The sequence below is a fragment of the Monodon monoceros genome, unplaced genomic scaffold (genome assembly GCF_005190385.1).
Source record: "Monodon monoceros isolate NGI ecotype Baffin Bay Population unplaced genomic scaffold, NGI_Narwhal_1 Super_Scaffold_12, whole genome shotgun sequence".
NCBI lineage: Eukaryota > Metazoa > Chordata > Mammalia > Artiodactyla > Monodontidae > Monodon > Monodon monoceros.
In genome coordinates this window covers 169,214,118-169,229,748 of record NW_021703768.1, presented here as the reverse complement: position 1 = coordinate 169,229,748, position 15,631 = coordinate 169,214,118, and the positions used below count along the sequence as shown (strand labels likewise).

General features: G+C 58.8%; 1 protein-coding gene across 2 annotated transcripts in view; it reads right to left on the bottom strand.

The window, feature by feature from the left end:
* Nucleotides 1-14,853, bottom strand: part of WIZ (WIZ zinc finger) — a 26,385-nt gene extending 11,532 nt beyond the window's left edge. Inside the window, exons 1-5 of one of the 2 annotated variants that reach the window (XM_029218059.1) lie at nucleotides 14,700-14,837; nucleotides 12,994-13,257; nucleotides 7,911-7,983; nucleotides 4,165-6,296; nucleotides 2,706-3,029 (exon numbers count right to left, since the gene is read on the bottom strand). In XM_029218059.1, the coding sequence (XP_029073892.1) occupies nucleotides 2,706-3,029; nucleotides 4,165-6,296; nucleotides 7,911-7,983; nucleotides 12,994-13,198 (2,734 nt within the window). In that variant the 5' untranslated portion in view covers nucleotides 13,199-13,257; nucleotides 14,700-14,837. Of the gene's footprint in view, nucleotides 1-2,705; nucleotides 3,030-4,164; nucleotides 6,297-7,910; nucleotides 7,984-12,993; nucleotides 13,258-14,699 lie in introns of both variants that reach the window. The other variant, XM_029218058.1, reaches the window with a different exon arrangement.
* Nucleotides 14,854-15,631: the final 778 nt, after the last annotated feature.

The following is a 15,631-nucleotide window of genomic DNA, read 5'->3' as shown; positions in this document are numbered from 1 at the left end:
GCCCAGCGGGGGCGCCTCCGCGGGCGCGCGCTCCCGGGCGCCCCCCGCGCGCGGCCCCGCCGCCGCCTTGCTCTCCGCTTTTGTCACTCGGCACTGGGCGGTGGAGGCGGCCATCTTGGCTCCGGCGCACGCGGAGCGGCCGCCCCAGGCGGGAGCAGCCGAGCGCCGAGCGCCGCCGCCGCGGAGTCCGCTCCGCTCCGCCCCGTCCCTAGGGGCGCGCCCAGGGCGGCCGGCCGAGCGTCGAGCACAACGAACGAAACCCTTGTCCCCGCCAGGCTGGAGGGGAGCTTGCGGACACACGCACGCATTGCTACGAGCGGCTGCCAACTGCTGCCCCAGCCCAGGTCTCGGCGGACTGGGACACTCTTTCCCCACCCCGGACATCCCTAAAACTACTATAGGAATCCTCCGGCCACACGCATCCGCCTTAACAGCATCCAGGCTCCTAGAGCCCGACGGGCGGAGCTAGGACCTGCCCCGGGACCCTGTTCCATTCCCTTCCTTGCAAGTCTCCCCTCTGGCTCGGGAATCCTGGAAGACACCTGATCCCCAACTAGGAGGATCCCCCGACACCATCCTGGTGTCCAACTGTCCCCCGACGGCGCTGTCCGGCAATCCTGCGGAACTCCCCACAAGAATGGCACCACATTTCAAGCACAACCCGCTTCTCCCTCCCTAAAACTAAACGGATTGCCCCCAGCTGTTATTTGACAGCTGGGTGGAGCCAGCATCTGACCGTTGCCCCGCCCCCAAACTGGCCACGGCTCCCTACCGCCAGCTTAGGGAGGCATGGGAGAGGCTTCTAAGGATAGCCACTTTGCAGGGTCGGTGCCCAGACCGAGCCCTAATCCTGGACATCTTTCCTCAGGCAAGGTTTCCGGGATCTTCTCAACCACTCCTTAACGCCCTCACCCCCAACGTGTTCACTGAAAGACTGATCATAGCTTCCCCCCATGTACAGGGCCAGTGCACTACCAGGCTGACTCCTACGTCTTAATGACTTGGCCAGTTCCCTCAGCACTAACTAGGGGCTGGTACATTGGTCTTCTGGTGGAAACAGCTTAGCCAGAGCTGAACCTGGCTGCTGGATGCAGGCTGCCATTCTTGGGGTGCCTGGCCCAGGTGCCGGGTAAAGGGCGTAAGCTTGACATTCAGGCCTCTGCTGGAGTGACAGAGAAAGAAGGGGGCAGTGCTGGAGACTACAAACTGCTTCCTGTGCTCCCCAGCCATCTTCAGAGCAAGCTGCACCTACTAGCCACCACTGAAACACCACAAACCTAGCCAGGTATGTGAGCTGAATGCCTAGGGGATAGCCTTCACAAAGGCAAGAAGCCTGAGGTCACATCCCCACTCTGCCTCTCCCCGAAGTGTGACCTCAACCAACAACTATCCTCTCTCTGTCCACTATCCACCATCAAATCTCCTCCTTCTCCAAAGAGGAGAGGGGGCTTTGAAAGCCCCCCTCTTCCCTTTGCAGACCCTCAGGTGCCCTTCACTGGTAAGGAGGCTTGTGGATGGGTCCAGCAAAGCCGAGAGTACAGAACTAGGTAGGACCCTGGAAACTCCAGGTAGGAGAAACAGAGATGAAAGCCTCAGCCCCAGGCAGCCCCTGGACAATTCCCTTGTTCAGGCACCTTCTCCATTCCTCAGAGCCCACCGTCTCTTCACTGCTGAGTTTTCTGCTTTGAGGTTCAGTAAAGTCTCCCACAAAGTCAGGCTTTGTAAGGCTGGGTCCTTCACCTTTCCACTGCCTCCACGGTGTCCAGCCCCAGGCTCCTTCACCAAAATATTACTTCTGGATTTCCCAAGCCATCCTACACTGGAGAGACCACCGAACACGGTGTGCATAAGTCTAGCTCTGCTGCTTTGTGGCTGTGGCAAAGCAGAGGACCCCCAGTTTCCTCATCCATAAAACAGGAACACAACAATCCTCAGCTCCACAGAATTGTTTTCAGGTGTGAGATGAAACCCTGATACACAGCAAGCACTCATGTACGGGAGGGGTTATCAATGCTGTTGGACACAGTAGGCACCATTGAAAATCTAGAATGTAGACTCCTGATCCGCACTGTCCAACTGGATCACCACTAACCTTGTACTAGCTGCATTTCAAGTGCTCAGAAGCCACATGTGGCCACTGGTGACCCTGTAGGACAGTACCGTTGTCTAGAGAGATTTCCATCATCTCAGAAAGTTCCACCAGACAGTGCCGTGCTAGATAAAAGATATCATTAACAGAAAGGATTCTGGAGCCTACGCTCCCTGGGCTTTCAAATCCCAGCTCCACATGCTTTCAGCTGTATGACCTCAGGCATGTTAATTAAACTCTCTGTGCCTCAGTTTCCAAATCTGTAAAATGGGGATAATAACACCTGCCTTTAAAGGATTGTTGTGAGGATGTAAATGAGTCCATATTTGTGAAGTGCTTAGGACAGGATCCGGCTCCTAGTAAAGAGCTCAATAAGCCTATGTTAAAATCACTGTCAGGCAGGGCAGGCAGGAACTGGATCTAGAAGGAGCCCTGGCCCAGCCCCTGAGTAAAACAGCAATGACCCCTAAGTGGCAGGACAGTTGTTGACCTACTTTGTAAAGTGACTTGAAACACTTCCAGGAAAGCAGAGTGGCTGCCCCCTCCCACTCCTCCATCCCTCCGGGCCCCTGGGAAGGGTCAGGGCTCTGGCCCTACCTGCCCCTTCTCCCCTTACCATCTCCGTAGGCTGGCCCAGGGTCCTCAGCCCAGGTGGGTGGGAAGGGCACTGTAAGAGGTAAGCGGGGCCGGCGGGAGGTCAGGAAGCCACTAGGCGGCACCCCAGGTTCACGACACAGGGGGCTGGGGGGCCGCTCAGCAGCTGAGGTGGCCAGCAGCTCTTGCAGGATGTTGATGGGTGAGACAGTGAGCTCCCAGTTGGTGATACCAAAGTCACGCAGGTGGGCCCGGGCGTGGCTGGAGAGGCCGGCACGAGTGTCAAAGCCGGCCCCGCAGAAGTCACAGCGCATCAGGCTGAAGGTGCTTGGGTCGAAGTTAGCCACTGCAGAGAGAGAGAGGACATGGACTGCCTGGCTGGGGGTGGGGGTGGGGACAGCCCCAGCTTCCCCCATTCCCGGGGCTGCTTATCCTCAGCGGATCACACAGTGCCGTTCCTCACCCTGGATGCCTCCCTTGTCCTTTGCTGTCCATGCTCCTGCCCGTATAGCTCACTCCAAGAAGTCTTCTCTTCTTGACCTTCCATTTTCTCCCCTTACATAGCTCAAAGCATCAGGGACCCCACCTTCAGAAATACTTCTCCAGGGTGGATTTGCAATCATTTGGGTGAGTTTGGGTATTTGATTAATACCCTCTTTCGTCTAGAGCTCATATCTATACACCCCAGTGTTATAAATTACGTCTTTGCTGAATGAAGAAATGGACAAATGGACTCCTTCCTCTGGAGTCTGCTTGGATCCCCCAGGCAGAGTCAGGGAACTTCTCTTGGCTTCCCCAAACTCCTGGTTCCCCGAGCTTCCCCCATCACAGCCCTGGTCACTTAACATTGTAACTGCCTGGTTTTGTGGCTGTCTGTCCCCTGCCCCTTCCCCCCAGTGCCCATACACACACACTCTCAAACACCATACCAGCACCTCCCCACGTAGGCTCCATGTCTGCCAGCATCAGAACCACCCAGGGCACTGGTGTTGGAGACAGACCCCCGAAATCAGAACCTTGGTGCCTGGGAATCTGCATACACCACGGGCAGCCCAAGGGGTTCTAAAGTCAGCCAGGGTCCCACCACTCCTGTTACTGGGCTGTGCACTCCAGGAGGGCAGGGACTGCTGTTCCATTCACTGCTGTTGTCCCAAGTGCCCAGAACAGAGGGGACCTAACTCAATAAATATTTGTTGAATGAAGGAATCAATGAAATTCCGTGCCTGGGGCTGACTTCCCTGCCCATACTCCTTCTTCCAGCTGTTGGAAGGGCCAGGGCATTGGGGTGTCCCTGCACCTCCTCCAGTGTGGTGACCTTTGCCTCAGCTCCCAGGTCTTCTGAGAGGGGAGGCCCTGACTTCACCCTGCTTGGCACTACGGGAGGATTTAGAGTGAGGGTTGGTTGGTTCAGAACTCAGCTGCCCAGCTGTGCATCTCCCAGGTGTTGGAGGGAGGTGGGTGCCGGAGTGAAGCTGCCCTACCTTTTTTCTTCTTCTTCTGGAAGGAGAACCTGCGCTCGATAGCCTTCACCTCCTCGGCGGAGATGAAATGCCGCACGTTGTAGCTGACGCCCACGCGGTTCAGGTGGCCCCGAACGTGGTTGGCCAAGCCGATGCCATTGTGGAAGCGATCTGGGCAGTAGGGGCATTTCCGCTCCTCATGCTTCAGTGCCTCTGCTGGGTCCCCATCCAGGAATGTGTCCAGCCCCAGAGGGCCACCCAGCGGTGTGTCCAGGAGCAGGAAGTCCAGGGGGTGGCCACCCCCCAGCCCCAGCTCCTCAGGCTGCAGCCTCTGGGGGGCCCTGGCTGCCGCAGCCATGACTCGCGGCCCGAGCTTCGCCACCAGAACGACCGGCACCATCCCACAGAGTTGCTGCTGCTGTGCCCCTGAGGCTTCAGCTGTCTGCAGGGCTTCTCGGAATGTCCGCTTGAGCTCCAGGGCTGACTGCGGGATGAGGCCGGGGGTGGCTGACGGTGCAAAGACCCCATTTTCGGGGGAAAAGTCCATTTCCGCGGCCAGCAGTATGTCCTCCTCCTCGTCCTCTTCGCTCCAAGGGTGCCTCTGGTCCCCCAGTTGGGCTGAGAGCCCCTGTGGGTGGACAGCACTCTTGCTTCTACTGGCCTGTAAGGAGTAGGGGGCAGATGCTAGTGACGAGGGCAAGGCTGGCCTTCCCTGAGGCCTCTGGCTCGAGCCATGCGGGAGTGGCTTTAACAGTGGGCAATCCCTCACGCCCAGCTGCTGGCAGCCAGGGCCAAAGGACAGGCTGGGGTCGTATCCAGCAGGGTTCCCCTGCCACATGGGGGCCAAGAGCGGCTCAGCTTTGCCAAAGTAGTCAGTGGCATCAGAGAATCGGGCATAAGCATCCTGGCTGGTGCCGGGCCGGCTGGCAGGGTCCTCCTCAAAAGCCTCACCATCCTCCTCCCAGTTGGCATGCACAAGCCTCATGTGCTCCCTGAGCAGGCTCTCGCTGGGCGCGGGGAAGCCACAGAAAACACAGGCACTGAGGCCCAAGGAATCTCCGTAGGGTTGATAGGTGAGGGAGGTGGCATCGGGGCTTGGGCTGCCAGCCCTGCTGCCGCCCCCGAAGGGCTCCTTTGCAGCCTGGCCTTGTGGCTCACGCATGTGCAGCTTGGCATGCTGCACAAAGGCCTTGGAGGAATTGGTGCCAAAGACGCACTTGGGGCACTGCAGCCGTGCCTCCCGGCCCTCGTCGCCTGGGACCCGCTTCAGCTTCTGGATCTCCTCGATAATCTTCTCCCGGGAGGCCTGGTGCAGCTGCCGGTGCTGCTCAAGGGCGCCAGGGTCAGCGAAGGCCCAGCCACACTCGCCACAGGCCAGGGGGGCCAACTCGGCCGGGGGCTCTTGGCCCGGGGCTCGGCGGTGCTGGCTCATGTGCTCCAGAAGGTGCTCCTTCTGCTTGAAGTAGATGCTGCACTCGATGCACGGGAACACAGCTGGCTCGTCGTCCTCATCCTCGTCTGGGCTGGCCACCCCCTCGGCCACTTCCTCCAGCAGTTCACACAGATAGGGCCTCGTCCGGACGGGGGCGAGCAGTGGCTGCAGCCGCTCCACCGATGCCTCTGAGTTCACCGTCCAGGTCTGTGTGGCCACCTCTGAGGCCGACCTGGGCAGGCTCCACTCGGACGGCTGGGCCAGGCCCTCCAGGTCTGCCAGGTGTTCTCCGGTGCCCACCACTGGCACATCCAACGTCTTAGTGGTATCTTCTACCGGCACGAGCACTGTCCGGAAGGAGGTGAGGGGTGGCAGCTGGGGCGGCAGGTCCAGGTGCAGCGCTGCATCCTGGAGTGGGGCCTGCTCTTCTGGGTCTTGGAGCCAGTCGAACCTGGGGCGGCCCCGGGGAACCTTCTCCAAGAGCTTCGATTCACCCTGATGGTACAAGAACCTTCTAGAGCCCTCGAGCTCAGCGTGGGGCTTCACGGTTCTTATAATGACCGAGTCCTCGAACCTCCGCTCAGATGGGATGCCCTCCCCGGCCTCCTGAACCATGGGGTGCTCCCAGGGCCCCCGGCCATCAGGGGGGCCAGGGAAGTGGCCCAGGGGATGGGGTGGTGGGGAGCCCGGCTGGAAGTCCAGGCTGCCTCCATCCCAGCAGCTGCAAGGAAGTGCCAATGGGGACAGGTTAGCTGTGGGCCTCAGTTTCCCTTCCTTGGGCAGGGGAGGGGGTCCCAGGCACTCTGAGACAGGCTCCAGAGACCCAGCCTGAGGGCTGCCTCAGAGGGGCTTGGGTGTGTTGGGGTGTGGGTCGGGAGGTAGAGGGAGTACACGTGGACCCTTCCAGGGCCGTTGGGTCAAACACTAGATTTAGCTCCCAGGGAACACCTGTGTATGTAGCCCAGCCCCACTGCATGTGGTGGGGGGGGGGAGTGTGCAGAGACCGCAGCGGGGATCACAAGTAGTGTCCCCAAGTCTGGTGGCACAGTCAACTCTCATCCGTCCCCTGGGAGGGTCCAAGGCTCCAACCTATGCTTCAGGCTGCTTTTTTGTCTTGGTCCTCCCCAAATTGGGGTGATCTAGTTTGTTTAGCCTCATCTTTCCAGCAAATTTGGTGAAACTCTGCAGCATAAACACCTCAAGCAAATTTACCTTCCTCCCCGCATCTCCCCTCCTAGAAGGGCAGAGTCAGGAGAGGTGCAAAGTCCCTGCTCAGCCTGTGGCCCCAGTGACCCTGACCTCCTTTGGAGGAGAGGGGAGGTAAGGCAACCTCACTGAGCCTCAGTTTTCCAATCCTAAAAATGGGGATGAGTCCCAAGAACCAGGAGCTTCTGTGCCCTTATGCAATGACTAAGGGAGCTTTCTCATACCCATGATCAAAGAAAACCTAACACACTGCAGGTGCTTATTCAAATGGGGACCTTGACGCCATGAAGTGTAGGGTGAGGATGACAAAACTCAAAGCTGGGCAATGCTTCACTTGGCCTGCTGCCTGATTCCCAGTAAGCCCATGACCATTGTGGGTTCTTATTATGACTGTTCCTGATCAATCCCCCTCATTTTCAAGATCTTGCCTCCACGAGGGGCTATGGATCACACCCACGGAACAGATGCGGAAACAGGTTCCACTGAGAGGCTGAGCGGAAATCACAGGGTTACCTCTCTAAGCCCCATCAGTGACATGCAATGTTAATGGGACCATTCCCCCCAGGGTTATGGCAAAGACTCAGTGGGGTAAACCTGCGCTGAGGGCCTAGTACACAGCAAGCGCTAAATAACTGAGAGCTATTATTAATCCCAATATGGATGTTATTACATATTAGCACCCCCCAAGCCATTTAATAAAAGGCTGCTGCCATCAGCATTGCTGTCAATTCCTGCTCCTACCCAACGTCCCTTGGGTCCTTGAGGTGAGGTTGTGAGATGTATCTTAGGGTCTCCATTTACCGATGAGGAAACTGAGACTCAGAGAAGCCAAACATTATTCTAAGGATCACCTGGCAGAGACAGGACTCCAAGGGTCCAACCTCCAGGCTCCTGGCCCACTGGCCCTGCTCTTGGCAGGGATAATGAGAGTTGACTGTCTGTGTTAATCCCAATCCTCCCTCCACCCCCTACAAATGCCCAGGGGCTTGCCTGCAGGGAGCCACCTCCTCCTGCCTGGCCTCCAGATTCCCTCCTATCCCCTTCTCACTCTTGGGGGCTTCTCTCAGGCCTAGGCATGTCCTGCTTGCCCCCCTGCCCTCCCTGAGGTCAGGGCCAGCGTGGCACTCACCAGCTGCTGATCCGATGGGTGGCGGAGGTGGCACGGGGGAGGGCTTCGCTGAGGCCAGGATGGGGCTGCCCGTCTGCAACAGAGAGGGGAGACCCTGAGGGGCTGGGGTCCCCCTGGCTGGGGCCCTTCACAGCACCCCAGCTCTGGAAGCCCTGCCGGGCACCTCGGAAGGGCCCGACCGGCTCCCCACTCCTCTCCCCTGAGAGGCCTTTGGCCTCTGTACTCCTGAGCCTTGAAAGGGGTTTCTTTGGAGGAGTCCCCTTTGCTTTCCTAGGGGACCACCAGGGCTTGCTGCCTTCAACCCTTCTCTCTTTGCCCCCATCTGGCAGCCAGGGTGATTTTTTTTTAAGTCACACCCTGGTAAAATCTCACCTGGCTTCTCATCATACCTACAATAAAAGCCAGATTCCCGACCACCACCTACAAGGCCCCGTGAGGCCGGACCTCTGCAGGTCTTTCCAGCCTCACCTCCCTCTCCTCCTTACCCCTCACTCACTCTGCCCAGACTCCTCGTGAAGCCTCAAACCCACCTAACTCTTTCTGACCTCAGGGCCTTTGCACCAGCTACTCCCCTCTGCCTGGAGAACCCTTCCCTGGCCACCTGCTAAACTGAGCCCCTACGATTTTCTCTCTCATTACCTGTTTTGTTTTGTTTTCTTTTCTTAGCACTTTCTGAAATTGCCTGTGTCCCCTGCTAGCACATAAGCTTCCCCACCCCCACCCCAGGGCCTCATTCACTGCAGCACCTCAGTGCCCAGCACACGGCAGGTGCTCAACCAATACTTGCCAGATGAAGAGTGAGGAGCCCTCTAGTCTGAGCTGCAGAGGGCCCGTCCCTGCCTCCTGCCTCCCAGAACCCCTTCCAGGCCTACATTGTAGAATCACATGCCCTCCTAGGAACCCTCACACAGATAGAGCCAACTCTCCATTATCCGCCTGTGGAGCCAATGCCTGGAGCGACCACAGGAATCCTGGCCTGTGCCTCCTCTGCCTGCCGCACCCGCCTGCCGCAGGCGAGCATGCCAATCGGGGCACAGGCCAATTGCGTGGGCCAAGGTTAACACACTGCGGGAACTTGTGCCCCATCCAGAGCCCAACAGATGCAATTGCTGGATTAGCTTCAATTTGAGGATGGTCCAGAAAGAGGGCTAGTGCCGGGGTTTGTACTTTTTCAAATCCCCTACTGTCCAATTTGCCCGGGAAATTGAGAGCTGACTGTCAGAGGCCAAAAAATTAAGAGCTGTTGAGGGTAGAGGGTAGGGGTCAGCAAGTTGTGATACTGCCAGGGGTCTTTCTGCTGAGTCTGAGAGAAGGGTTGTGACTGTCATGTGGCCTCTGGAAGGTGAAGGTGGTGATGGGGATACAGAAATTTGCATCATCCAGAACAGTTTCTCAACCTTGGTGCTACTCACATTTGGGGCCAAATCATTCTCTGTGGTGGGGGGCATGCCGTGTATTGTAGGATGTTCAGTAGCATCCCTGGCCTCACCCCCAGATGCCAGTAGCCACCCACCGCCCTGACCCTTGGCCCTGCAGTCATGAAAACCAAAAATGTCCTCAGACATTGCCAAAGTGTCCCTTGGGGCAGAATCGCCTCCATTTGAGAAGCTCTGGGGTAGACTGATGGGGAGCAGGGCCAGGTCGGAGTGTGCTCGGATGAAAGGGCTGGTGTCGGGGTGGGAGGATAGAGTGGGTGGAGTGTTGCAGAGGGTGGGAGGATTGGGAAGTCAAGGCCTGGACCAGCTAAGGGAGTGAGACCCCAAGAAATGGGTCTCTTGAGAACACAAGAATCACAGACATGAGTTCTCAGGAGAGGGCAACCATTTCACAGGCAACAAGCCCCAGCACAGGCTAGAGGTGCAAGTCTGAGGGTCCGGGTGTCCTGATTCTGAGATTCTGGGACCCCAAGCTCCTGAGATTCCGAGTGTCCCAGATTCGATGATTCTGCGATTGCCGTTGTCTAAGAATTCCACGAGCCAGGGGGCCGTATTGGCCTCTTTGTTTGAGCGGCTCCAGTGAAGCTCCTATTTTTAGTGGCAGCAACTTTGGAGGAAGCAGACCCAGCAGGGCCCTGTGTCCGAGACACTTGGGGGCTGGGGGCTCATCCAGAGGCCTCCACAGCCGGTGGAGGTCCAGACAAGGCACCTTGGATGCAGCCCCCGGCAGTGGCCATGCCGAGGGGCCCTCATTGGCTCCTGCCATTTGGGGTCCCCGAGGGGCTTTGAAAATGAGAGACTGAAAATGAAGAGCGTGTCCGTGAGCAGCTTGAACCCCAAGCCAGGCAGCTTGGCAGAGTGGCCAAGAATCTAGACATTGGAGTCAGACAGATCCAGTTCCAGCCCAAGAGGGAACCTGAAGGGCATGCCTTTCCCGCTCCAAGCCTGTTTCCTCCTCAATATAATGGGAACAGCTACGGCCCCAGTCTCGAAGGGCCAGTGACCGATGCCAAGGAAGATCACAGAGTAAATGCTCGATCCAGAGAGTCGGCGGTGGAGGGAAGGAAGGGAGATGGGTGTGCCCGGGGCGGGGTTCAGGGCTGGCTGAGACATGTCCCAGGTTGGAAGCTGGACGCTTGACCGGGAGCCTCAGGCCCACTCACTCCATGCTCTGATTTCCTCCTCAGCCTGGGGCCCCACGAGGGCAGAAATGACGCGTTGTTCATCCCCTAGCCCCCTGGTCCCAATGCCAGGCATGCACCAGACTCTTCAGCAATCCATGCGGACCATCTCAGCCCCACAAGCTTTGGGTGCACCCAGGAGGCCAACCAGAGAGGCCAAACTGTGGGTGAGGGGCTGCAGGGAGGCTGTAGGAGCTCCAGGCCAACAGCCATAACGGAGGACAGAGAAGGCAGGGGATTCATCCGTGTCTAGGTGGAGTTTGGAGGCAGCCACTCCAGGGGTGCTCTTGAGGGGCTCCAAGGACTAGGTGGACATGAGGGAGGGCCCAGGCTTCTGCATGGAACAGCAGCCCCAGAGGCTGTTCCTATTTATAGGCATCACAAGACTCCTAGGGCAGGTGCCTGCTTCAGGGAAGGCGGGGTGGAACGGGCTGAGAGGGCAGCGGGGGGAGACACTGTGTCCGACGCCCAGGCCCTCCTCCAGCTTCCAGGCCGCGACCCTACTCCAAGTCAAGCCACCCTTGCCCCGTGACCCATATGCTCAGGGACACCGGTAAGGGTGGACCTCACCCCCTTCAGCAGCCACATTCCCCTCCTCCCCAGGCACATGCACTGGACCCTGGATGATTCCCCAGGGGGAGTGAGGACATACCTACCCACCTACCTACCTTCTTCTCTCCAGACCTGGGACTTCTGCCAGGTACAGCAGAGCGCCCAGTTTCTCAGAACCAGACTCAGAGAGGGCCCCAGGACCCAGAGCCTGTTCCGCAGGGCTCCCACAAAGTCAAAGTCCTGGGCCTGTCTTGGCCAGCTGCATGACCTGGGACACGGTCCTGCCTCTCTTTGGGCCTGAGTTACTAATGGTTTGGAGGAGGGGATTGCTAAGGTTCTCTGAGCAGGGGTCTCACCCCCTCATCCCCTTCAGGTGCCACCAGTCACCTCCACGCCATTGCATGTGTGGAGCCCCCTGCCTAGATGTCCCCTGCCTCTTTGTCTGACTCAATGTTCCTCATCCAGGACTCCTGGGTGTCCCCCAGCTTGGGCTTCCCCCATTGCAACCTCAGTGACTGTGTCCTAGCACCTGGTGGCTGCTCTGTCTGTCTGACCCCAGATGGCAGGGTCCAGTGGGGGCGGGGATGGTGTGTATACTTGGTCGCTGTGCACCAGTGACCCTTAGGAGGTGCTCTGTAAATATCTGAGTGTCATGAGCATTGCCAAGGTGAACTGGGGCAGGTCAAGGATGCCCTGACACAGGGTGGTGGTTAAGGACGAGGGCTGTCAAGCCAGGTTGCTGCCTAGCTGTGGGCCCTTGGGCAACTTACTTGACACCTCAGATGGGGTCTGAGTTTCTCCATCTCTAACATGGGATAATAATAACCGAGGCTACCGCAAAGGGTTTTTTTGAGAATGACATGAGATGATCACATAAAGGGCTTGGTGTGTAGGAAACCCCTGACAGAGTGCTTGGAGATTCCTGGAAACCAAGGCCTTTAGAGCAGGCCAAGGAGATGAAGGGAGACATGTAGTACATCAGCCTGTACTGCACTCACCACTCTTCACCTACACCAGGCTCCTGCCTGGCCCTTGAACATGCCAGGCTCCTCCTCACCACAGGGCCTTTGCACCTGCTGTTCCCTCTCCCTGGCTTGCCCTTCCCACCATTCATTCCATGCTCCACTCAAATTCTACCCCTTCAGGGAGGCTTTCCCAGGTTCCCCAGGCATGATCCTGGCACTCTGTTTAATACCTTCACAGCACCTGTCACTACCTGCCCGTATGTTATTTTTATGGTTGCTTGTTGTCTGTCTCCCCTATTAGAATGTCAGGTCCCTGAGGGCAGAAACTTTCGCCACTTTTGTTTACAGCTGTATCTCCAGCACCTAGAACAGAGCCTGGCACATAGTAGTTGCTGAGTATTCAATGAAGGAATAACAAATCTTGAGATGGGGACAGTGTGAGATTCCCTTTTGCTGGGAAACCGAGGTATAAAGGGGTGGCTGTCATCCCTGACTACCCAGTCTCTCCCTAACCACTAGAGGGCATAAGCTGTTTGGGACCAATGGCTCAGGAGCAGGACTCACCAAGACAGTGCAGCAAGAGGGAACTGGGATAGACTGATGGGAATGGGGTATGCCCATAGGGAACAAGTGGGCTCAGGGAGGGGAGCTAGGGGTGCTAAGCTGGGCACCTGGACCCAATTAGTATGCTCAGAGAAGGAAGCCAGGCAGACCTGAGTCAAGTCCCAGCTCCTTGTCACCCAATGGGGGGCCTTGGTCAGGTCATTAGCTCCCAGGACCTCTGTTTTCACAACTGTAAAATGGAAGACTAAGCATAATGCAGAGGCTCTGAACCCAGGCAGAATCAGAATTCCAACTCCGCCCCTGCTGGGCTGGGTGACTTGGCCCTCCTTGAGCCTCGGGGACCTGGCTGGATGCTCCCCCAGGGCCACAGGGCCCACCCTCTTACCAGAAATGCCACCTCTGCCATCCAGAATGTCTCGAGGGCCTTCCTTGGTGACAGGCAAGTAATGGGTGGACCGGAAGATGCAACCTTCCCCCTCAGCAACCTCAGCCCCACCTTCGATGTCCTCCCTCGGCGCTGGGCCAGGCAGTCTCTCGGGGCCTCGAGGACGATCCGGGGCGGCCAGGCCGCCTGCCAGGGGCCCATCCATAGATGCTCTCTGCTTGGCTCCACTCAGCTGCCCGCCTGGCTCAGTGAGGCATTGTAGGTCTGGGGGCAGAGAGACAGGTGCTTAGGGGAGGTAGGAAAGGCACGCAGTCTACCTCAGTTTCTCCTTCCTTGAAGCCCCAGTCCTCACCCTTGCAGCTCAGTGCCTCAGTTTACCTCCCAGCACAGGTGAGCAAGTACATGGTACTGAGGCCCTATCCTCACACATTGTATCCCAAAGGTCCCTCACCTCAGCATGCCTCAGTCTCCCCATCCATGACTCCTCTCTTTACACAGATCCTGCACTGCCTCAGTTTACCCCATTTTACAACATGTACACTCAGCCACCTTGTTTTCTTGCAGCATTAATCCTATCACTTCTAGATGGCTCCCTTCATTCATACACTGCTGCACTTTCCCCAATTGTGCCCTCACTTCCATGCACGTGCATATCCTGTGCGCATGCCTCAGCTCGAATCCCGAATCCCGGCCACTTCTACACTCTGATCCTATACACTGTCTCAAGTCCCCCCCCCCCCCCATCATTACCCCTGCACTTTTCTTGCTTCTGTTGCCTGTATCAGTTACCCCTGCACTTTTCCCACACTCCAACCCTCCTTCCACACACAACCTTAGGATTCTCCAGCATTAACCCCTTCACCCTCACACTCAGCCTCAAGTGACCCCAGCATTAAACCCCCTTGCTTCACCCCAACATTACCCCTCATGCATACCCAGCCTGGGTTCCTTCATCCCACCCTCCCAAGATCTCTTTAGTCTGAGGGCAAAAGGGAAGGATGGGGCTCCTGGTCCAGAAATGAGGACCCTGGGGAGGCTGTGGGGGTGGGGGCTGTCTTCTCCACCTATAAATACCTTCAAGGTAACGGCGGAAAGTGAAGGGCAGGAATGAGGCGCCCTCCCCAGGGAGATGGTGGGAGGCCGAGCCCAGGCAACCGGGGCGGGGCCGGGGCTCCAGGCCTGGCTGCAGGCGCTGCCCTCGGGGGCCTGGAGGCTCCCAGGGGGCCCGTCCGTGGACTGGCCGTTGTGGTGGGGGGTCCCTGCCCAGGCCCCAGGGAAGCACTTGCGGGTGCCCACCGGGTGGGCACTGCCCGCGGGGAACGGGCGGGACCGCAACTTCGGAGCACTTTGGCAGCGTGGGGAGGAGGGCTCCCTCCTGGACACCCCCGGGGGTCGCAGGGGTGGTGGCGGCGCCGCGCCAGCGCACCCCTCGGGGCGCCAGGGTCCGGGAGATGCGCCCTCCGCCCGTGCACCTCGGGGCGGGAGACCCCGCGGGACGCGCCGAGGTAGGGGGGACACCTGCCCCAAGACCCCCGCTCCTCCCCCCAACCTGTGCGGCCCCGCCCCCGACAAGGCCCCGCCCCTGCAGGCCCCGCCCCCGCCCCCCGCCCCGGGGGGTCCCGCCTGGCCCTGCCCGGCCCGGGCCTCCCCCTCCCCGTGCCGGCTCCGCCCCGCCCGCGGGCTCCCCAGGCCGGGCCGGGCCTCACCGGGGAGGCGGCGCCGCCGGCTGGGCGCCGGGGCTCGGAGCTCCCTTCTTTGGTGCGGCCGTCGCTGCCGCTACGGTCCTCGCCGCTCCCGGTGCCGGTGTCGCGGCCTCCGCAGCCGCCGCCGCCTCCACCGCTCGGGGGACATTGTCCCTTTAAATCGCTCCCCCCGCCGCCCCGCCCCCCCGGCGCGCCGCCGTGACCTCAGCGCGACAGCCCCGCCGCGCCGCCATGATGGGGAGGTCCGGGGGCACTCCCTCACCCCCACCCCCGCCTGCTCCACTTCGGTGGGGTGGCAGCTAACAGCCGCGCCGCCATGTTGGGAGTGGCCAGTCGGGTGGCCCTTAAAGGGCCCGCGCGGCCTGAGAGTCCAGGGAGAGGCTCTGTTACCATGACAACATTCTTGTCCTCCTGCCCTCAATGGCTCTTCATCACCCCACTGGTTCTTCCAATGCTAGGACTGCTAATAGCACCAGAAGAGTGGGGAGGGGGCAGGGAAGTTCCCCCGTGGGTCATTCATGAGTCGTTATTGAGGACTCCACATGGCGAATCCTTAGCCTTCAGTCCCCTGCTCCCAATCAGCTACGTTCCAACCACAAGCTCATTCCCTCCTTCCTCATTATGCACAGTGAACTTCAGTGCCTCCATGCCCCTAGAGCTGCCCTAGGTCCCCAGTGTAAGACCCCCTTCTCCACCCAACCCCCAGGTTCACAGTCACTAGGACTACCCTATAATGCGCACATAATAGGACTGCTGCTTCGCCCACCCACCACCCATCCACATGTCCAACCACCCATCCAACTCCCCACACATTCATCCACACATTCAGTGGATCAACCACTCATCTACCCATCCAGTCAACTAACCAACCACCTATCCACCCACTCCTCCAACCACCTGTCAATCCATCCATCCCTCCATCCAAATACCCACTC